General features: G+C 40.3%; 1 protein-coding gene across 4 annotated transcripts in view; it reads left to right on the forward strand.

The window, feature by feature from the left end:
- MBOAT1 (membrane bound glycerophospholipid O-acyltransferase 1) overlaps positions 1 to 24,023 on the forward strand; it is a 108,190-nt gene that overhangs the window by 80,293 nt on the left and 3,874 nt on the right. For 2 of the 4 annotated variants that reach the window (XM_082346368.1, XM_082346366.1), the window contains 6 exons: positions 478 to 661; positions 2,566 to 2,758; positions 7,392 to 7,495; positions 9,482 to 9,546; positions 11,654 to 11,786; positions 14,341 to 14,492. In XM_082346368.1, coding sequence (XP_082202494.1) covers positions 478 to 661; positions 2,566 to 2,758; positions 7,392 to 7,495; positions 9,482 to 9,546; positions 11,654 to 11,786; positions 14,341 to 14,492 — 831 coding nt within the window. The remainder of the gene's footprint in view (positions 1 to 477; positions 662 to 2,565; positions 2,759 to 7,391; positions 7,496 to 9,481; positions 9,547 to 11,653; positions 11,787 to 14,340; positions 14,493 to 24,023) is intronic. The other 2 variants (XM_082346367.1, XM_082346369.1) reach the window with 2 other exon arrangements.

Here is a 24,023-nt window from a genome sequence, read left to right on the forward strand (position 1 = left end):
ACAGAACTGGTCTCTAGACAATTTTTTCCTGCCACTACCCTTGTCTGTTGTCCAGGACCTCGTGCCTGGATGCCAAAGCAGACAAGAGGCTGTTACAGCAGTAGTTTTGTGTGGCCTCAAGTGGAAACCGGTTCTACCCTTTTCTCTGGTAGACAGACAGCCAGGGTTGCTGAGAAAGAACATTTCCCAACCTCAGGGTTGCCTTTGGCCCACTCCTGGCCCTCCGCGTTTATAGCTGTGGGTGGCCAGCAGAGGGCGCCACGGAGTGCTGTGCCTTCTCTGCGCCACCCACCTCAATAACTTCCTTTCAACTAGATTTCTCCTTAGACGGATTTTTAAAGAACCACAACAAGGAAGGATCATGCCGCATTTAACAACCCACAAAGACAACACCTGTGTTTACGATCGGCATATTTGCAAATATGAGCGAAAAATCAAAGACTGAAGACCCTTTAACTTTTTACTTTATTTTCGCAGAGCAAAACCCTCCTTTTTGGAATACGTAAGCTACCTTCTCAACTTCATGAGTGTCATAGCGGGCCCTTGTAACAATTTCAAGGAGTATATAGCCTTCATTGAGGGGAGACATATACACATGAAGTTGCTGGAAGTGAACTGGAAGGAAAAAGGCTCCCACAGCCTGCCAGAACCTTCTCCCACTGTAAGTTTTTAGTGCCAAGTACTTACCCAGAGGTCCAGAAAATAGAGCTTTGCTGCCAGGGCTGACTGTCACTTTTAATTGTTCTAATTAAAAAGCCAAACACTTTACCAGAAATCTTGGCCGATAACATTTTCCCCCTGTTTGTTTAAAATATCAATATTGGTATTTATTTGCAGTAGTTCTCTGTGTTGGAGCAACAGATGTTTATTTCACAGAGAAGCTCATTGGCTGGGAATATTGAAGCAATTAACCCATTTGTCAACCAGCCAATATTTAGTGCCTACAATGTGCCTATGACTGTGCTTGTTAACACATTCAAATTTATGAGTGTTTTCTCTTTATGAATAGAAATTCATAGACAGCCAAAAGATACTATGTCATAAATGGTGGAGGAGGAAAGAGTGGGACCAGAATAAATGTGCTTTTTATTGCAGATCCTGCTTTTACGGCAAGGAAAACCAGTTTTACACTGGCATGCCTGTAGTTTGGTCATACTGACTTTGAGAGAGTTTAGGTGGTTTTTTTAAATAATATTTTAATTTTAATCTGAAGTGTATTAACCTCAAATTAGTCAACATGCGCTTAATTCACTGAACGTTACAAATATGCTGAATTCATCCAAATCAAATATCCTATATTTAAGGGAAATCTGTAATTAATTGAAGGGATGGGGAACATTGGAAAGGGAGAAATTGAGGATAATTTAAATATTTTTAAAGTGCTACCATCAGGCACCATTAAGTACTTGAAAATTTAAGTGATTGATTAATAAAGCATGCATTTTTGGAGAGTTTTGACACATTTGGGTCCTCTGCACTTTATGATTACTTAGATGTCTCGGCCCCAGCGGCTTTATTGACATAATCTAGGAGTGAGGCCACCGTGGCTGGGAGACATCAAAGTAACCACAGGTGTTTCTAGGGAGTATCTGTCACAGGAGTGCCACATTTCACATACTTGTATTTGGAAAATAATATTATTAGAGAGTCTTCACATCACCCTCCAAGGAGACTCTCGCATTTTTTGTGCACAGAGAACATGAAGCGGTGAGGTTGCACTTTGGCTTAGGACACACGGATGGGAGGGGCTGGTGCACACAAGCTGCTGGCCCGTCAGCGGTGTCACCATAGTTCAGCGTGGTGCGCGCTTAACGGGGAGGCCAGCCCAGCTCTCAGTCCCTTGTAAATATTCACGCGCTGAAACCCCAAGCCGCCCTCTGGGGGAGGTGCTATTGCTATCCCTATGTTACAAGTAAAAGAAGTCTGTTTTTATAAAGTTGGGAACTATAATTCTGTTGATGTTTGGAATGTCAGGGGAACCAGGCAAAACGATTCCATCCAGAGGAATTTAAAACCTCTGTATAGCTTAACCCCAGAGCAGACTACATGTAAACCATCCAGAAAGGTTTTCTAAAGCTTTCTACTACCTGCCCACGTCCTGGCTCAGACATGTAATCATGTGCACATAATCCTTCCCAACTAAGCCTCTGTGCTCCTTGCTGGCGATTCAAACCCATTTCCTTGGCTCTGCTGGCTGCAGGACCGCAAGGCCAATGGTTCTTTCTTTCTGATGGAAGATCGCCACCCTGTAATGTTACTGATTTCTCTTATGTTTGGGGTAATAAAACCACCTGCCCTTTGTTGGTAGAATGTGCTGGTAAAAGTTTTCTTTTGTTTTAGATCCATCCACCTCAGGTGTCAGAGGTGTATTCTGCATCTAAATATAGCACATAATGCCCATCATCCAATACGTGCCCTGAGGAAGAATGCCTTTTGCCACTCCTTCTGGAGAATATTGCCAAAGCAGCTTTGAAATGGCTTTGTTCTCAATGTGCCTTTGCTGAAATTGTTTTCCTCATACCAGTGTCTTCTGAATAGTTACCTCATTTTTCCCCCCATTTTCAGAGAGCCGTGATACACAAATTGTGCATGACCTTGGTGTCTCTCCTTTTGTTTTTGACGCTTACGAAGACCTTCCCTGTCACCTGCTTGGTTGACGACTGGTTTGTTCATAAAGCAAACTTTCTGACCCGACTCTGCTACTTATATGTTGTCATGCAAGCCTCGAAGCCCAAGTATTACTTTGCCTGGACGTTAGGTGAGTTTGTTGGAGGGTGCTAAATGAATGAGGGAAAAATGATACTCCTTGGATGGCTTGGCCAGAGCAACATTTGGGTCACCTAATCTGAAAAAAGTCCAGTGCGTGATGGAAGGCAGTTGAGCCGGGGTCACTTTCTACCTTGCAGACTAACCGTCTTCTTTCCCGCAGCCCATAAACTCAATTATCTGTGATAAGGAGGAAGGAAATCCTGGCTGTTGTTATTAACAGACGTCAAAACCTGGAAGCTGCTGCTTCTACCAATCAAACTTGGAAAGCTAGGGAAAAATTCCGGCATGATCTGGCTTTCTGGTAATTTTTCTGGGTTGTCTGTAATACAGGATACACACTGACTTAATTTTATCAACACATGTGCTCATTTAGGTTACACTTCTTCTTTAAGAAATTGTTGGCTAAGCTTTATGCCTTAGAAAGAAACTGATTTCAAGTGACTTTTTTTGTTTTAAAGGTAGAAAGTTCAACTTAATTTGGTATTATCACACTTTTTTTTTTCCTGTGAGATACCTTTAGTCAATATTAAGCTTTCATCTCTTTCCTTTTAAATAATTTTAGACCAGAAAAGTTGAAACCTTTGCTAAAGTGAGCAATAAACCTTCTGTTTACTTACCAAGAATGGTAAAGTGTTTTGATAAGGCATGGTAACCCTATCTATTTCACATTTGGAACCCTTTCAGGAATGGAAGTTTAACACCTTAGCTGCCAGTGACCTGGGGCTTGATGTCAGGGAACAGTGACTTGGTTTATGAAGTCAAATAGATTATTAAACAGTTCCTAGTGCTTAGTCCATATTTCATAAGGGCACAGCACTTAATTGAGTTCTCTTCTCTCATTTCATGCTCCAAGTTTATAGTCCCCAAATCAAGTTCGTAGCTACTGTTTTTTTTTCATTTATTATTTTTATTATGGTGAAATATACCTAATGTAAATGTTGCCATTTTAACCATCTTTACTGTACGATTTAATGGCATTAAGTTCATTCACAGTGTTGTGCAACCATCATCACTACCATCCATCTCCAGAACTTTTCCTGAAACAGAAACTCTGTCCATTAAACAAAGCAATAACCCCCCATTCCTCTTTCTTCCCTGCTCCTGGTCCAAATTATTTTTAAAGGTCACAACGTTCAGAGACAAGTTCAGTCTAGTGCAGTATTTATGTTACACTTGACCAGAGAGAGGCTTCAGAGCTTTTCCAAAATCTGCCGTGGGGGAAATTTTGTTTCTGGTCCCATTCAGTTTAATTCAAGGAGTTTTTTTGTGGAGTACCAGTCCGTGTGCTATGAGGAACTCAAAGGTGAGTAAGATATCTCATCCCTCAAGATCGTTACAGCCTGTGAGGACACAGATGCGTACACCAATGAGGCAATACACGTCAGGAGCTGTCCCAGTAGTAGGATTACAGAGGGGATAATGTACATGGACTGGTCCTTGGGGAGGGCTTCCAGAGTCTCCTTGTATCTGATTCCTTTTTCTGCAGATGCTTTATTATTGAAAAATAATTTCCTTCATAGGTAGGCATTAGGCCTACTATGGATGGAATACTGGGCATATTTTTCTATGTGAAGTAGAGTTTTCGCTTTGCTCCAACCTTGAGAGAGAGAGAGAGAGAGAGAGAGAGAGAGTGTGTGTGTGTGTGTGTGTGTGTGTAATAGAATCTCACTCCTTTCCTAACTTCTACTTCTTCACTTTTCCTCCTTTTCTTTTCCCCTCTCCCTCCCCTTCCCGCTCCCATATTCTGTATCCCAGGGCTTATGGGCTGGCTCCTGGACTAAAGCAGCTCCTGATTTAAGGAGGAAAGAAAGGCCATTCCGTAGTCTCATAGGGAAAGTCTAACACGAGGTGGGTTGTGCTGGCAGGGACCTGGGTGGGGAGGGGCTTACGGGGCACAGGGGTGTCTGCCGTCAGTCTGCTCGTTGCGGAGTGACCCCAGATATTTGGAATAGAGGAGTGACCCCTTCCACGGACAGCTTTCTCTGTGGACTTACCTCTTTGTCTATTCTCCCCCAATGCCCTTTCTTTGTTGTTTCTCGTAGCTTCAGTAGAAACACTTCATTCCTTTGTATGGCCTCAATTTGAAGTTTGTTGTAGTTTAGATTGCATGGGCTGGTCTGAAATTAACCTTTGTATTATTTATGAGTAAAGAAGCAATGAATAGTGTAACAGGGAATGTTTAAACTGCTTAACTGATTGTTTTATCCAGCTCCTTCAAACACCATTTACATATAATTGATGTACTAATTATACATGATTATAAATTTAATCCTTAAAGCTGGCCTCTTGATGAATCTGAGCTGAGATGCACTGTGTAAGCCTAGTTCTAGCTACTGTTTCTATTGAAAGAGTACAGCTATTTTCTTTGGACTTAGCATACGAGGCTGGTTGGTTGTTTTTCTTCTACTAATTCGTGCTAATTAGTGAGACTCAGTTTTAGCCCAGGCTGTGTTCTAAAGATCACAGATTCCAAAATATGGGTGTCCAAATGAATTTATCTTCAGTCATATGTTAGAGCCGTGTACAATGCAAGCGAAGCCAGTTTTAGACTGGTGAAATTAGAACCTCTGACTGCTCTAAAGCAAAAACCAGTCTTGGATACAGGGTAGCAGAATGCACTAAGGGGAGCAGGGAATTCTGACCTCATCTAAATGCAGCAGTTCCGAGAGTCGCCACTTCTGGTTCTTACATTTATCTTTCAGATGACTCCTAGCCACTCAGGCTGTGGAACCAGAGTTCTAGTATTCAGATTCTGGCACTGTTTAACATTAAGATCACTCAGGTGGTAACATTACTATGCTTTAGTCTTCTTAATAGCAAGATGGGGGTGGTAATAATAATAATAATGGTGGCAGCTAACCATTCTTGAGTGCTGACTTGGGCCAGGCCCTGTGTTATGCACGCTCCATATATTCAATTTGGTTTAATCCTTTCAACATCCCTTTAAAATGGGTACTGTTATTACATCCATTTTCTACTCAGGGGAATAGGTTTCTAGAAGTTAGATAACTCTCCCAAGGCTGTGAATGGACCCTGTTCCCAAGTGGAGAAGGGAATCCAGGAGACCTGTTATTCCCACCCTGAACCACCATCTTGCTCACAATGGTGTGATTAAATGAGAAATGTCTGTGGAATGCTTTACAGAATCCTGGGAAAATAGTAAGGACCAAAAAAAAAAAAAAAGTCATTAGTCTTCTGTTTTTTTTTATTTTTATTTTTTCAGATCTGACGCTGGAGATGGGAGAGGGAATTCCTGGGTTGCTATGCTGGTCCCAGCATGGTCAGCCCCAGCCCTGTTTTCAGTTGTCAACACAACCCTCAAGGGCTTGTCCTCTCCTGGTTTAGTTTATTTCTGTCATTCACAGTTTGTGCCCACACATTTTAAAACTCTTGGTTTCTTAACTGGTACACCCTGCCTTTGTTCTTCTTTTTCTTTTCCACTGAGTTTCCCTCCGGTCGGCTTGGGAGAAAGATGTATTAGGACTCGGTACTTTTCCTCCTTTCTTCTAAAAGAAACCAGATCATTTTACAGTGAAGCTAAGCATAAGATAAGCGATATTAAATCATCAACGATGCCAAAAGGAAAGGAGGCATACTTAGAGCGGCTGCTTTTTCTTCAGAAGTCCAGCTTGAGTTGGACCTGAACTCCCATAGAAATGGAATGAACAGAGCTAGCGAAGGAAAGTTTTCTCTGAGCTCTCCCCCAGATCTCAGACTTTATAATTTCATTAGTTTATTTTTCTTAGGAAAATATTCTAACAGACTGAACTTGAAAGAAGATAAGAGAAAAAATTAGCCTCTTGGCTATCATAATACAACTGTGTTGATTTCATCAGATCTCTCTTTGAGTGTGAAAAATTCCATTAAGGAATTGAGTAGAACTGAAATACAGCCGGGGGACATTTTCATAGAGTTCAGTGAAGTGACATAACGATGGACACAGGAGCTTTTGGACCGACTTTGTGGGTAGGGTGGCTTTGGTCGTTGTGTTCACATGTGGCCTCTATGGCAGCTGGTCCCAAATTCACATCTCTAGAACCGTTCTTTTTCTTAGGTTCTAAATTTTTCTAACTGTATCTTGGCTGCCCCAACTGATATCCTACTGGCATGTCATGCTTAACATGTCCAGAACATCTCCATTTTCTCTTTCAGAGCTGGTTCTCCTCCTGATATAATGATATCAGCCTGTGTCCCGCCATCTTTAATGACAGCCCTTGGACGGAGTCCCCTATATCTTCTGGTCTCTGAGCTTATATGTATTTTCACCTTTTTCCCTTTCTCCCCTTATATCCAGTTGGTCACTAAATCTTCCTGTTTCTTTGCTTTGCTTCTTCATTCCTCTTTTTTTCATTTTGCATTCTATGAGCATCTAGCACCTTCCTTCTTACTTAGCAGGTGCTCACTAAATGCTAGTGAATGAATAAAAATGAATGAATAAAAGTTGAGGTCACCCAAGAGCCAAAACTGATTCATAATGGTACCAGGTCCTTTAAATTTATTTTGGTTTCTTTTCCAAGGAAACTGTCTCTCTTCATCTCAAAACTAGACAGACATTTAGTATCTTTTAAAGCAGCAATGTGACTTTTGTTCCACATCCTAATGTGTTGTTTTAAAAACCATAGCTGATGCAGTGACTAACGCAGCTGGCTTTGGGTTCAGCGGAGTGGATAAGAATGGAAATTTCTGTTGGGATCTGCTTTCTAACCTAAACATCTGGAAAATTGAGGTGAGTTTATCATGCTTTTGAATCAAGCTGCCATTGTGAATAAAGCAGGTGGTTTGCTGTGAGTGTGGTATCCATAGAAGTTTATCATCAGTGTGCAAGGAAAAGCTGCTATCAGGAAATGCTGGCTCCAGCAGGCTTGGGGACATTTTGTATCTTGGAACTTCTTTCCTTTTTTTTTTTTCTTTTCTTTTAAGGTGCCTACTTTCTTGGCAGTATTAATGGTTCAAGTAATAACAACACACGAAAAATCTGAAAAAGAGCCAGGAAAATCTTTTTGTTGCTTACATTCCTGTTCTATCAACTAGAAAGTACAGATATCATTTTCTCTTGTTCACATTCTCCTTTCGTCAGTCAAGGGTACAGACTAACAGTTGTATTTAGATTTCAATTTTGCCAGTGTTCTCGGTGGTTCCTTTAGAAACATTTATAATGCATTCACTTTTAAGAATTGTAATTGGTGCACAGCTTTTAGACCACTAGAATCAGTGTGGTTTTTCTTTTTCGCTGGCTTTGTTCTTGGACCACAGTTCTGGATATGTTTCCATCTCTAGTGATGGTCTCTCTGGGGCCACATCCTTCTTGGTTTCCTTGGCATTGTCATCCCTAGGAGCTGAAAGAAATGCCAAGTCTTGGGCCCTTTTCCTCCTGGCAGCTGGTTGGGAGGAAGGGCATGATTCTCAACATACCGAAGTGTTGGTTCTCCAGCCAGGTGACTCATGGTTGCTGGTGGTTGATTTTCCACCCGCCACAGGGCAGGCAGAGTGCCACTGGAGAGTTTGGGCAGAAAGGGGAATGTCCGTATAGGGCAGGAAGCCCAGGATGTGGAGACTGACCACCTGCCACCCACATTTGGTGGAAACGAGGCCATCAGGGGACCTGTGTTCTGGGTAAAGGGCTGAGTTATGTATTTATTATAAAAGAAAACTGGAAGGAGAAAGTTTGTATTTCCAATAAAGTTGATATAGAGCAAGGAGCTAAAGAATACCAAGGAAGTCTGTCTTATTTAAGGCACCTTGAAGCTGTGTGTATAGCATTTTATTAGCCGTAGAAGGTGTCTAAATGGATAAATAAAACTCCGTAGGGTTTTGACATTAAAAACTCATAGTACAAAAGTCTGTCTGTCCGTCCATCATTGGTCTGATATCTCTCTCCCTTCCTTTCTTCCTTCCTTCCAAACATATTACATTAGGCCAGTGTGTGGCCTAAGATTTTCTTACGGTTGAAACAGAAAACAGTGACATTTGCACTTTTCAACTTCGTTAGGAATTCTGGTTCTTAAATGTTTGCTTCATGCTTTCTACCACCAGCCTTTATTAAGTCTTTTTTTTCTTCTTTTTTCTTTTGAATGAGAAAACCCAGTTGACGACTTATTTTGGAATCTCTCTTCCTCAATGGTTGATTTACCTGCATCATTGCCAGTTGGGTGATGTTTGTTTTCTTTTCTGTATTGTGACTCCTTCATGCATAAAATCTCCTTACTATTCTAGATACAATTGGAAGCATTTGAACCTGTGCAGCTATTTGTAGAATAACGTCACCAGACTGAGCTGGTTTACAGATGGCCACAGAATGAAAAGATGACAATTAAATTCAAGCCGTCTCCGTAATGGCGCTAAATTCACATGATGAAACTTTTCCGGTGGCAAATCCCATTTTAGAGTATTTAGTTTTAAAATTCAGATGACTTAAATTTTGTGTTTCACCAGAATGGAAGGAAAACCTACAAAACATTCCTTCAGTCGTCCTATAATTTGAAAATAGATTGAGAAAAATTGAGACTTTGTGAGCCAAGTTTTAGTTGCAAAGTAAATCTTATAAACCCCAGAAAATTTGACTGTGTGCGATGGAACAGCGGATCTGCTCCTGAGTCAGTAGTCACTGTTGAAATAGCACGTCTAATCTGCCGCCAGGGAAATTCTGGGGAGGACTTTCCATTTCTTGGGGTATTTTTAAAGCTAATGATAGGTGTTATTTTCTCCTTTCTAGACTGCCACAAGTTTCAAAATGTACTTAGAAAACTGGAATATTCAGACAGCTACTTGGCTAAAGCGGTAAGGAAAACAAAAACGACCTCATTACTCATGGCACTGGGATATGTTTAGATGGGTGTCATTAGATGAACAGCGATAGTCTGCCAGTGGTAACCTCATCTGACACTTGTGTTTGGTATTAACATCTATGCTGTGTAAATGAAAAAGTAGAAATACAGTTAATTTGAGAAGGTCACAATGTAGCATATTTATATTACTGTACCAAATACTTCATACTGCCATTACTGTGTACCAGGTACTCATTTAATCCTCATAACGATCCCATGAGGTGTTGGTAATTATTATCCCCATTTTACAGATGAGGAAAGTGAGGCACAGAGGGGTTATGTAACTTGCCCAAAGTCACATAGCTAATGAGCAATAGATATGAGCCCATATCTCATAGATAATAGATATGAGTGTCTCTCCAGAGCCAGGCTCTTAAGCTCTATGATGTGCTGCCTCTTATCTAGAGGAGAGCCGATTGCTCAGATGTCATGGAGGGTCAATGTCAGCATCAGATCACTGAAGATTGCTGTGTTTATTTCATCCCCCGTATCGAAAGCTTTATGGTACCCCAAATGCTTATGCTTTTCAACTTTGTATTTTTGTTGTTTCTCTGTCCTTTTGTTTTTCTACACATTCCAAAGTTAGAAACATTAGTTATTGTGGAACTAATGATATGCTATCCTTGAAGTGGCAAACTTGAGCTTGTGAATATTCCTATCACATGAGTGCAGGGAGAGTATAAAAATATTAAGCTGTTGATTCTGCTGTTTTTGATAAGTAGCATTTTTCATCAGTTAAAACATCGGGGTAAAAGAAGAGACAATGTATAATAATTCCAACAAAGTAAACTCATGCAACTACTCTGAACATGCAGTTTTTGAAAATTTGCCCTTAATGTTATTGCTATTCATTTTGCAAGTCATTTTAGCATAAACCTCTTTCTGTATATTGAATAATCCCAATGTATGGAGAGTCCTACAATCTCCACTAGGAGTTCGTTCTACATAAACATTTTTTATGTGACTGAGCATACATGTGGGCACATAAAAAATGAAAAAAAACTATTTAAAAATCATTTTAGAAAATGGAATATTTCATTCATACAAAAAGATACAGAGGGTAAGAAACAAATACCCATGCCAACTACCTCTCATTTCAAAAAGAAACGTTACAAATGGAGTCCCATCCTGTGTTTCTTTCCTCAAATGCATTCCCTTTCTTCCTATGAAGAGAGAGCCGTCGTCCTTAGTTTGGGTTTAACTTGGTTACTTTTGACAGCCCAGCCAGGCTGGATTGGTGTTAACTGTTGGGATTTCTGTTTTACTTTTCATCTGGGCTCGCATTTAGGAAGCCATGTAGTTGCTCCTACGGTGCCACTGGCAATCCGTAGACTGAATTTGGCAGGAAGTCCCCTGTCACGTCGTTTTAATAAACAACCAAGAAGCCAAAGATCTCCAGGGTATTTGCTGACAGTTTCTAGAGTCTTACAGTGTCCTCACTCTTTAAGGCAAATTCATGGATTGGAATCCAGTAGACACTGAGGACTGAAGAAGCCATGTAACTGACACGTTGATTTTGTGCTGGAGTCATGGCCGAGAGAGATGAGAAGCCTGCAGTGATGAGTTAGATGACGTTGGGGCCAGCGCGGAAAAGTAAATTAAGTTAGACGAAATAAGGATCTCACTTCTAAAGACCCTTACCCTGATTCTAAAAGTTTTAGTGCCAATGGCACTTATTTATCCATAAGTATCCCTGGTAGATTAGGCCATTGGTGGAATAAGCTTCTATAAGGCAGGAGCTCTCGTTGGGGAAAAGTGACCACTCTGACTTTTATTGATATTGTGTGGTGGGGTCCAGATCATTTAGTCCTACGGAGGTTAAACATTCATGCATCTTACAAAGAGATTGAACTGTGAATGGCCCGTCTGGGAGTGTTTAAGAAAACTAGAGCTCAGAGCTGCTTGGATTGTGCTGCAAGTGCCTGAATAGGGTGAGGCAGGCACGCCATCAATATTGGATCAAATGATTTCTGCATGATTGGTTCCAAAATGATGCAGGTGTAGATGGAAGTTCCTGGTATGTTTGACCTGTGGCCCGTTGTACCTTCCTGTCTTCACAGAGTGTGCTATGAGCGGGTTCCCTGGTACCCCACAGTGCTAACCTTCATCCTGTCTGCCTTGTGGCATGGTGTCTACCCTGGATACTACTTTACCTTCTTAACTGGAATCCTTGTCACGCTAGCAGCCAGAACGGTAAGCTCCCTTTGGCTGTGGGGTCTTTTCCTTAGTTAATCAGATGCCTGTGTGTTTGTTGTCTTTTAGGTCCCAGCAGAAGTGGTGTTGGGGGTGATGGTAGGAGTGATGTTTTGAAAAATCAACAAAAGTCTTCCCATTAGAGAAATACTTAAATATATTGGAACTTATGGTCATAAAATGGTTAAGCATTTTATTTTTATATTAGTTGCGGGGGTGTTTGCAAAACAAAAGGACTTTTAGGAACAATGTTTAGTGCCTTAAGAAATGAAAACATTTTTAATCGTTAAAGGCTGTAAACATACAGTCTACTAATTACAGGTGACAATGATTATTAATTAACGTAGGCTCTGTAAAACTTCATTTTGCTTATACTCTACTTAATTTCTCTTTTCATTATCCTACACCTAAAAATAATTTGGTTTCTGAGCAACTGGTAAAATTGCAGCCATAGGAACTGTTCTCTTAAAGATTGCTCTCAGCTCTCGTGTTGGATCCAATTAAATTAGTTTGTGTAAAGTCCTTTGTGAATTTGATAAATTTGGTCCTCTAGGTTTTGGGGGTAGCCTTCAGTTTGTCCTAGACTGTTCCTGCCATTTGCTGGCTGTAGAGCAAGAATAATATGCCTTTAAAATATGCCTGTCCTCAAAGAATGAGGTGAACATGTATATAAGTAATTACAATTCACTGTATTCTAACTGTCAAATACAGAGCTTTGAATTTTATTTCATTTCAATACTTGATAATGATTGTGGCATTCCTTATTCAGGTGCCAAGAGCTTTTAATGAGATTTGTTGAGCTGTATTTTAGATGTGGATTTAGGAGCCCCAGCACAGCTATTCATTCATTCTTTTTTTTTATTTTAAAAATATATTTATTGAGTGCCTAGTACGTGCCAAGTACTGTGATGGGTACTGGAGAAGAAATGGAGAGTAGAACAGATATGGCCCCTGCTCCTGGTCTAGTGCTGGGAATAGAAATGGATAACATCTTCATATTTGTTAAATGGAGAGACAGGTAGAGTGGGAATTCTTTTCCGTTTCTTTCAGCTATTCACTCATTCTTGAATTCATCTGTTCTATTAATATTTCAGGAGCCCTACTATATGCTAGTAGGTGCTGGGCTATTGCAGTGAACAAAAGTTCCTCGCCCATGGAATTTTTTAGTTAGAAGAAGGTGTGTGGGGATACATGTGTGAACAAGATGGATAATTGATTATTCTGATTAGCACACTTTAAAGTACATATTTTACGTATTTGTGCATTGAAAACAGAAGACATTTTCTTTTCTCCTGTACATATGCTAACTTGGATCACAAAACTAAAAAACAGATGGGAGGACAAACTTGAACAAAGGCCAGAATTTTGTTAATACTTTCAGAGTATTATTTCTTAAGATGTCTTTAGTTGATTTCAATGGGTATAAAAGGATTAATTTATGTAAAGCCTCTTGGGTGACCTGGAAATGTTTTTCACAAATAAGTTAGGTAAGAGATGGAGGGAAAAGGGTTGATAGAACAGTATTTCCATTTTTTTTCCAAAAGGAGAATGAACTCAAACAGTCATGAAGTGTCTCAGGCCCGGGAAGTTACCTAGTAAAATCTCTTACATGCTTCTCAGTCCTGCCCACAGGTGGACCTCTAGCCTCTGTCCTGAGGAACTCAGAGCCGAGGAGGCGCCCTCAGCTTCCCAGGCCACCCTAGGAAGCCTTTCCTGCTTTGAGGCTGACCTACCTATAAGCCAGCCATTGTTTCAGCTCTGTCTTTGGTTCTGGCATCTGGAAATTAGGTGTCTTTCTGGAGCCAAATCTGTGTCAAAAGACCTACAAATGAGTATCCTTTGACCCAGCATTTTCCATCTCAAAGAATGCTGTTTTCTTGTCTGGAAAATAGGCATACTGATGCTTACATGATAGGCCTGTGGGGAGAGTCCACAGAGATGATACCCATAAAGAATTCACACAGGCTTGGCACACAGTAAGCACTCAGTAAATCGTAGCTCATGTTATTATACTATTATATTATTACTGTTATTCAAAGGAAATAATTAGGAAACAGTGCAGAGACTTTTCTACAAGAGTATACATCACAGAATTGTTTACAATAGCAGGGGATAGGAGACTAACTTTCCCATAATTAAAATTGTATCAGATTAATATTTAATGACATAGAAAAACATTCATGCTATGTTACTAAATGAAAGAACAGGCTAAACATATATTGACGCCACTGGAAACGTAAATATGGATATATATGAATATAAAAGGACTTGGAAGGTATATGCCAAGTTTTTCAACAGTGCTTTTCTCTGGGAGATATTAAAGAAAAAAAAATCTGATTCTGCTTAGTTGTTCTTTCAACATTTTTCTACAGTGAATGAACATATATTTTTTTAATAATAAGAAAAACCATAGTGGTATTTTTAGTTGAAAATAGAACTCAGATGGTTGGTCGTTTTTAGCTCCTGTGTTCCTGAGGGGTATTACCTGCATGCATGGAGTAAAAGTTTCTATTTTTTGCGCCCCCCCATCCACCATGACTTCCTTGGTGAGCAGGTGAGGAACAACTACAGACATTACTTCCTTTCTTCAAAAGCCCTCAAGGTTTTTTATGACATAGTCACCTGGGCTGTCACTCAGCTGGCCGTCTCTTATACAGTCGCCCCCTTCGTTATGTTGGCCGTTGAACCCACCATCAGTTTATACAAGTAAGTTTCCACTGTTCTCGATTGCTCTATAGTAAACTTGTCTCTTCTCTCTGTGTTTGACTTAGGAGTTGGCAAATTGAATCAATCAGTACTGACAATCTCTATGTATGGTTTCGATGGGAAAATGTCTAGAGAAAGCTTTAAGAGGAAGTGTCTGTCCTGGAGATGCCAACAGACAAATAGTAATACAGTGAGCAGAGTTGACAGGTAGCCCTTCAGCCACGCCTAATGTAAGTAAGAGATGCTTATGGCAGTGAATTCTGAAGGGATGTATCCAGATTACAAACTCAGAGGGTGAGTTCACTGCCTTTGCCTCTTTTTCCTGGGGTTAGGCTATGTTGGAGGCCGTGGGGCACTCAGAGAGGGACAGAAGCGAGGGACAGAAGCAGGCCACAGCTGGGGCTGGGTTCAGCCTACAGACAAGAGGCCTTTAGGGAAAGGGTGTCAGGCCCTTATATTCAAACACCAGCCCTCCAGATGAACTGCAAACCTCTTTGTGCTTACTTTTATTGTTTCCCTCTTTTGTTGAATTAGTCGTGTTTCTCTACTCTTGGAGAAATGGTTGCATGACCTCTGGCAAGTTATTAACCTCTTTTACCAGTGTTTTCTCAACTGTAAAATGAAGGTAAGAATAGAATTCACCTCCAAGCACCTTTAGGTGTTAGGATTGAATGAGGCAAACGTGCAAGGGGCTCAGCCCAGTGTCTGGCATGTAGTCTGTACTCGATAAATACCAACTTGTGTTATTTACTGATTCGCAGAGACTTTTGCAGATTGAGTTTGGACCATAGCTACAGTCAGAAAAGTGGCTTAGAGATAAACATGCAAACGTGCCTTATTGTACATCAGGGATTGGACTCACTGGTCAGGAATGATCAAAGAAATTTTACTACTTGGTACAGGTATCAAAGTCTAGGATGATTTTTTTTTTTCCAGGTTATAGGAAAGGAAGGTAGAGGGAAGTACACCATGCTCCTCAATGAAATCTGTTTCTATAATGCCGATTAGGTCCCAGGAGTTATGTCCGTATAATATGGAAGTTGAGCTGGTTTATACACAAATTTTTCTAGACAAGGGATGCCAGAATAGGGGAAAAACAATGAAATCTTCAGCCAAAAAAAGCCCTCAGTTCAGCTGCTACAGCGAACTAGGAGCCATGAGTGCCCGCCCGCGCTGGGCTCCCTCTTCTCACAGGCGCCCCGCCCAAGCTGCACCATCTTGGTTTACCTCCTCTGCACCCTCCCTCCGGGCAGCCCCACTTGCTCACAGCTCTGTTGTCCTTTCTCTTGTCTCAGCGCCCTCTAGCCAGCATTTGCCCTTCATTATCTGGGACTGTTATTGCCCCCTGAAGCAGCCTTAGCCCAGCTGAGCTATCTGCCTGGCTGTCCAAGTTTCTGGCTTGGGTGCTCATCGTCTGTGTTAGCGCTCTGGTTACAGAGTCTCATAGGTTTTGAGTTGTCTGCTTCCGTCTTCATAGGTTAACTTGTAACCCTGGGCCCTTCTCTCCCTTTTCTTTGGAGGTGCCCGACCCCCTCCCACACTCCCTTACTCTAGGGGAGAGAGCTGCTAGTGAGGAGATGACTTTATAAAGAAATGGAACGGTGAAATAAAAAATGGTCCATTAAATCAGATTTTTAAAAAAGAGGTACTTGTTTTTTTATAACAGGCATTGAAGCACATTGACTTGCATTCCTGAGTAAGATGGATGGGGCTGAGGGTTTCCTCCAGTGTTTGGAAAATCTAAGTCCCTATGAGGACTAATAAACAGGAACTGGAGAGAGACAGAAAAACCACCCTAGTCCTGGTGTTTCAAGCACATGATGTTGCCAGACGCAAGATTTTTTTCAGGAATATATGTATCATGTTGTAGCAGAAATGCCTGTATTTAACTCAGTACCATTTAATACCTACAGTATGCTGGGTACTTTTCTAGAAGCTGGGGGATGGGATGGTGAGCAAAAGGTAGAAATCATTCTTACTTCCATGGAAGAGATAGCTTGGTGGAAGTGACAGGAAATAATTGAAAAATTTATTAATACCCACTAACATCATACTCTGAGTGAATGGTACAAAGATTTATGATGTAACAGGAATCTGCTCTTGGGAGAAAGCAGCGTTTGAGTCCTGGAGTCTGAGGGTGCTGAGAGTGGTGGATGGAACACTGTGGGCTGTGTTCCAGACCCAGGGAGCAGCATAGATAAGCCCCATTGTGATAGGAGGAAGCCCCGAGAAACATGAGTGTGGGCAGAATATAGAATCAATCCAAGGTATAAAGCAGTGAGCTGAGAAGAGACAAGGGTAGGTATCAGTGTCCCTGTTTATCATATATGGAAGTGGAGGCTCAGAGAGAGTGAGCAGTTAAACAAAACTCACACAGCAAGGCCCAAGTTTCAGATGCAAAATTTTTTCTTCTTTTTTAAACAGCAAGAGCAGTAGTGCAGTTACTAAAAATTTCTCTAGGAGAAGCTATTTTGGATGAATGTTACTGCTAGGGGAGTAGCACAAAATGGTGATTTGTTTGTGATCACATGCATTTAACCAACTAAGCATGCTAATTTCTATATTTAGGCAGGAGTTCTAGGGAAAGAATTAAATCATTATCAATCCAGATCACTCATGTAGATTTCCATTTCTTTTTAAAAACAATCTAGTTTATTATTTTTTTTAGAAAACACCTTTGTTTAGGGTGAAATCGACATTTCTGTCACTTCTGTCAATTACAAGCAATTCAACCTAATATGTTGTTTTCATAGTTGCTTATGTATATAATTTAAGTTCCCTATCTAGATCAGCTCTGTCCAATAGAAGTTTCTACAATGACCAAAATACCATCCAGTATGTTGGCCACCAGTGCATGTGGCTGTTGAGCTTTTGAAATGTGGCTAGTGTGACTGAGGAACGGAGTTTTCAATTTATCTAATTTGAATTTTAACAGCCACATGTTGCCAATGGCTATTATAGATTGCCTCTCAAAAAAAGTTTTCAGAATCTTTCAAAAACAATTATTTTCAGAAACTCTTAAGAGAATCACTGAATCTGGCAAAAGAAAGTAAAATTGAATCATCTTTTTAGTCGAGGTGGCTCTAGATGCATTCCAGATCCGTTCCTCACTAGGGGATAATTTAAATAACTGGCAATGAATGGCAGTTGTATGCAAATCCATTTCTCAGGATACCCTTCCCTGATTGACATTTAAATGTTAGATGGGCTTCATTTTTCTGTGTAGTCACTTTTCAATGTACAGTGACTACAAATCCCAGCTTTAAATTTCTTAGTCTAATTTTTTTCCTTTAAGTTGTAAATGAGCCCCAAGTGAACATGTAAATGTATTATGAAAGAACTTGTGATTCCAAAAAGATGGTGGAGTAGAAGGACTTGAGCTTACCTCCTCTTGTGAAAACACTGAAATCACAACTAACTGCTGACCAACCATCAACAAAAAAGACTGGCATCTACCAAAAAAGATATTTTATATTCAAAGACAAAGAAGAAGCCACAGCGAGACGGTAGGAGGGGTGCTTTTGCAACATAAATCCTATACCCATCAGGTGGGTGACCCACAAACTGGAAAATAATTATATCACAGAGGTTCTCCCACAAGAATGAGAGTCCTGAGCCCCACGTCAGGCTCCCCAGCATGAGGGTCTGGCATCAGGAGGAGGAACCCCCAGAGCATTTGGCTTTGAAGGCCCGTGGGGCTTGAGTACAGGAGCTCCACAGGACTGGGGGAAACAGAGACTGCACTCTTGGAGGGCGTGCACAAGTTTTCATGTACACTGGGACCCAGCACAAAGCAGTACCTCCATAGGAGCTGGGGCTGGACCTACCTACGAGCCTTGGAGGGTCTCCTGGGGAGGCAGGGGTCAGCTGTGGCTCATTGGGGGTGGGGTGGGGCAAGGACACTGGTAGCAGAGGCCCCAGAGGATATTGATCAGCGTGAACTCTCGCAGAGGTTGCCATTTTGGCATCAAGACATGGCCCTTCCCACCAGCCTGCAGGCTCCAGTGCTTGGATGCCTCAGGCCAAACAACCAGTAGGGTAGGAACAGAGCCCCACCCATCAGCAGACAGTGAAAGTGCATAAAGCCATACTGAGCTCACAGCCACCTCTAAACACACCCCTTGACATGGCCCTGACCACCAGAGGGAGAAGACCCAGCTCCACCTCCACGTGGGCAGGCACCAGTCCCTCCCGCCAGGAAGCCTGCACAAACCTCAAGACCAGCCTCACCCACCAGAGGGCAGACACCAGAAGCAAGAGGAGCTACGATCCTCCAGCCAGCAGAAAGAAGACCACAAACACAGAAAGTTAGACAAAATGGGACAGCAGAGAAATATGTTCCAGACGAAGGAACAAGATAAAAACCGACAAGAACAACTAAATGAAGTGGACATAGGCAGCCTACCTGAAAAAGAATTTAGAGTAATGATAGTAGAGATGATCAAGATCTCAGAAAAAGAATGGAGGCACAGACGAAGAAGTTACAAGAGATGTTTAACAAAGAGCTAGAAGATTTAAGAACGAACAGAAATGAACAATACAATAACTGGAATGAAAAATAAAGTAGAAGGGATCGATAGCAGAATAACTGAAGCAGAAGAACGAATAAGTGAGCTGAAATACAGAATGGTAGAAATCACTGCCGTGGAACAGAATAAAGAATGAAAAGAAATGAGGACAGTCTCAGAGACCTCTGGGACAACATTAAATGCACCAACATTCACATCATAGGGGTCCCAGAAGGAGAACAGAGAGATAAAGGGCCTGAGAAAATATTTGGAGAGATTATAGCTGGAAACTTCCCTAACATGAGAGAGGAAACAATCAAGTCCAGGAAATGCAGAGAGTCCCATACAAGATAAACCCAAGGAGGAACACATTGAGACACATATTAATCAAACTGACAAAAATTAAAGACAAAGAAAAAATATTAAAAGCAACAAGGGAAAAGTAACAAATAACATACAAGGGAATCCCCATAGGGTTATCAGCTGATTTTTTTTTTTTTTTTATCAGCTGATTTTTTTCAGCAGAAACTCTGCAGGCCAGAAGGGAGTGGCATGATATTATGTAAAGTGATGAAAGGGAAAAACCTACAACCAAGAATACCCTACCCAGCAAGGCTGTCATTCAGATTCAACAGAGAAAAAGTTTTACAGACAAGCAAAAGCTAAGAGAATTCAGCACCACCAAACCAGCTTTATAACAAATCCTACAGGAACTTCTCTAGGTGGAAAAGAAAAGATCACAACTAAAGTCAAGAAAATTAAGAATGGGAAAGCTCATCAGTAAAGGCAAACATAAAGTAAAGGTAGGAAATCATCTGCACACAAATATGATATCAAAACCAGCAATTGTGGGAAGAGGAGAGCACAAATGCAGGATATTGGAAATGCATTGGAAATTAAGTGACCAGCAACTTAATCTTGTACATATATAGACCACTGTATCAAAACCTCATGGGAACCATAAACCAAAAATCTACAATAGATACACACACAAAAAAAGAAAAAGCAATCCAAAAACAACAATAAAGATAGACATCAAATCACAAGAGAAGAGAACAAAAGAGGAAGGGGAGAAAAAAAGACCTTCAAAAACAAATCCAAAACAATTAACAAAATGGCAATAAGAACATTAATATTGATAATTACCTTAAATGTAAATGGATTAAATGCTCCTACCAAAAGACATAGACTGGCTGAATGGATACAAAAACAAGATCCATATATATGCTGTCTACAAGAGACCCACTTCAGATCTAGGGACACATACAGACTGAAAGTGAGGGGATGGAAAAAGGTATTCCATGCAAATGCAAATCAAAAGGAAGCTGGAGTAGCAATACTCATGTCAGACAAAATAAACTTTAAAATTAAGACTGTTACAAGAGACAAGGACACTACAAAATGATCAAGGGATCAATCCAAGAAGAAGATATGACAATTGTAAATATGTATGCACCCAACATAGGAGCACCTCAATATATAAGGCAAATGTTAACAGCCATAAAAGGAGAAATCGACAGTAACACAATAATGGCGGGGGGGCTTTAACACCCCACTTTCATCAATGGACAGATCGTCCAGAGAGAAAATCAATAAGGAAACACAGGCCTTAAATGACACATTAGATCAGATGGACTTAATTGATATTTATAGACCATTACATCCAAAAGCAGCAGAATACACTTTCTTCTCAAGTGCACATGGAACATTCTCCAGGATAGATCACATCTTGGGCCACAAATCACACCTTGGTAATTTTAAGAAAATTGAAATCATATCAAGCATCTTTTCCAACCACAACACTTGAAATTAGAAATCAATTACAGGAAAAAAACTGTAAAAAACAAACATGGAGGCTAAACAATATGTTACTAAACAACCAATGGATCACTGAAGAAATCAAAGCGGAAATCAAAAAATACCTCGAGACAAATGACAATGAAAAGATGACGACCCAAAACCTATGGGACACAGCAAAAGCAGTTATAGGCGAGAAGTTTATAGAAATACAGTCTTAACCTCAGGGAACAAGAAAAATCTCAAATAACATAACCTTACACCTAAAGCAACTAGAGAAAGAAGAACAAAGAAAACCCAAAGTTAGCAGAAGGAAAGAAATCATAAAGATCAGAGCAGAAATAAATGAAATAGAGATGAAAACATTAGCAAAGATCAGTGAAACTAAAAGCTGGTTCTTTGAGAAGATAAACAAAATTGATAAACCTTTATCCAGACTCATCAAGAAAAAAAGGGAGAGGACTCAAATCAATAAAGTTAGAAATGAAAAAGGAGAAGTTACAACTGACAGCACAGAAATACAAAAGATCATAAGAGACTACTACAAATAACTCTATGCCAATAAAATGGACAACCTAGAAGAAATGGACAAATTCTTACAAAGGTACAACCTTCCAAGACTGAACCAGGAAGAAATAGAAAATATGAACAGACCAATCACAAGTACTGAAACTGAAACAGCAATTAAAAACTTCCAAGAAACAAAATTCCAGGGCCAGATGGCTTCACAGGTAAATGCTATCAAACATTTAGAGAAGAGTTAAACACATGTCCTTCTGAAACTCTTCCAAAAAACTGCAGAGGAAGGAACACTCCCAAGCTCATTCTATGAGGTCACCATCATTCTGATGACAAAACCAAAGTCATCACACACACACAAAACTACAGGCCGTTATCACTGATCCTCAACAAAATACTAGCAAACCGAATCCAACAACACATTCAAAGGATCATACACCATGATCAAGTGGGATTTATCCCAGGGATGAAAGGATTTTTCAATATCCACAAATCAATCAGTGTGATACACCACATTAACAAACTGAAGAATAAAAACCATATTATCATCTCAATAGATGCAGAAAAAGCTTTGGACGAAATGCAACACCCATTTATGATATAAACTCTCCAGAAGGTGGGAATAGAGGGAACTTACCTCAACATAATAAAGGCCATATATGAGAAACCCAGAGCCATCATCATTCTCAATGGTTAAAAGCTGAAAGCATTCCCACTAAGATCAGGAACAAGGCTAGGATGTCCATTGTTGCCACCTTTATTCAACATAGTTTTGGAAGTCCTAGTCATGTCAATCAGAGAAAAGAAGAAATAAAAGGAACCCAAATTGGAAAAGAAGTAAAACTGTCACTGTTTGCAGATGACATGATACTATACGTAGAAAGTCATAAAGATGCTACCAGAAAACTACTAGAGCTCATCAATGAACAGTAAAGTTGCAGGATACAAAATTAATACACAGAAATCTCTTGCATTCCTATACACTAACAACGAAAGATCAGATAAAGAAATTGAGACAATCCCATTTATCATCACATCAAAAAGAACAAAATACATAGGAATAAATCTACCTAAGGAGACAAAAGACTTGTACTCAGAAAACTATAAGACACTAATGAAAGAAATCAAATATGACACAAACAGATGGAAAGATATATACCATGTTCTTGGAATTGGAAGAATCAATATTGTCAAAATGTCTATACTACCCACGGCAATCTACAGATTCGATGCAATCCCTACCAAATTACCAATGACATTTTTCACAGAACTAGAACAAAAAACTTTAAAATTCATATGGAGACACAAAAGACCCCAAATAGCCAAAGCAATCCTGAGAAAGAAAAACGGAGCTGGAGGAATCAGACTTCCTGACTTCAGACTATACTTGCAAAGCTACAGTAATCAAAACAGTATGGTACTGGCACAAAAACAGACATATAGATCAATGGAACAGGATAGAATCCCAGAAATAAACCCACGGACCTATGGTCAATTAATCTACGACAAAGGAAGCAAGAATATACAATGGAGAAAAGACAGTCTTTTCAGTAAGTGGTGCTGGGAAAATGGGACAGCTACATGTAAAAGAATGAAATCAGAACATTCTCTAACACCATATGCAAGAGAAACTCAAAATGCATCAAAGACCTATAAAACTCTTAGAAGAAAACATAGGCACAACACTCTGACATAAATTGCAGCAATATCTTTTTGGACCCACCTCCTAATAAAAATAAAAAAAAAAATAAACAAATGGGACCTAATTAAATTTAAAAGCTTCTGAACAGCAAAAGGAACCATAAAACAAAAAGACAACCCATAGAATGGAAGATAATATTTGCAAACAAAGCAGGTGACAAGGGATTAATCTCCAGAATATGCAAAGAGCTCATGCAGCTCTACGTCAAAAAACAAAACAAAAAATGAACAACCCAATCAAAAAGTGGGCAGAAGACTTAAATAGACATTTCTCCAAAGAAGCAATACAGATGGCGAAAAAGTATATGAAAAGATGCTCGACATCACTAATTATTAGAGAACTGCAAATCAAAACTACAACGTGGTATCACCTCACACCAGTCAGAATGTCCATCATCAGAAAGTCTATAAACAGTAAATGCTGGAGAGGGTGTGGAGAAAAAGGAACCCTCCTACACTGTTGGTAGGAATGTAAATTGGTACAACCACTATGGAGAACAGTCTGGAGGTTCCTTAAAAAACTAAAAATAGAACTACCATATGATCCAGCAATCCCACTCCTGGGCATATATCCAGAGAAAACCATAATTTGAAAAGGAACATGCACCCCAATGTTCATTGCAGCACTATTTACAATAGCCAAGACGTGGAAGCAACATAAAATGTCCATTTACAGAGGAATGGATACTGAAGATGTAGTACATATATACAGTGAATACTACTCAGCCATAAAAAAAGAATGAGGGCTTCCCTGGTGGCACAGTGGTTGAGAATCTGCCTGCCAATTCAGGGGAGAAGGGTTCGAGCCCTGGTCTGGGAAGATCCCACATGCCACGGAGCAACTGGGTCCGTGAGCCACAATTACTGAGCCTGCGCGTCTGGAGCCTGTGCTGCGCAACAAGAGAGGCCGCAATAGTGAGAGGCCCGCGCACCGCGATGAAGAGTGGCCCCCGCTCGCCGCAACTAGAGAAAGCCCTCGCACAGAAATGAAGACCCAACACAGCCA

Source organism: Balaenoptera borealis (assembly GCF_965194805.1).
Source record: "Balaenoptera borealis genome assembly, chromosome: 12".
NCBI classification, from domain to species: Eukaryota; Metazoa; Chordata; class Mammalia; order Artiodactyla; family Balaenopteridae; genus Balaenoptera; species Balaenoptera borealis.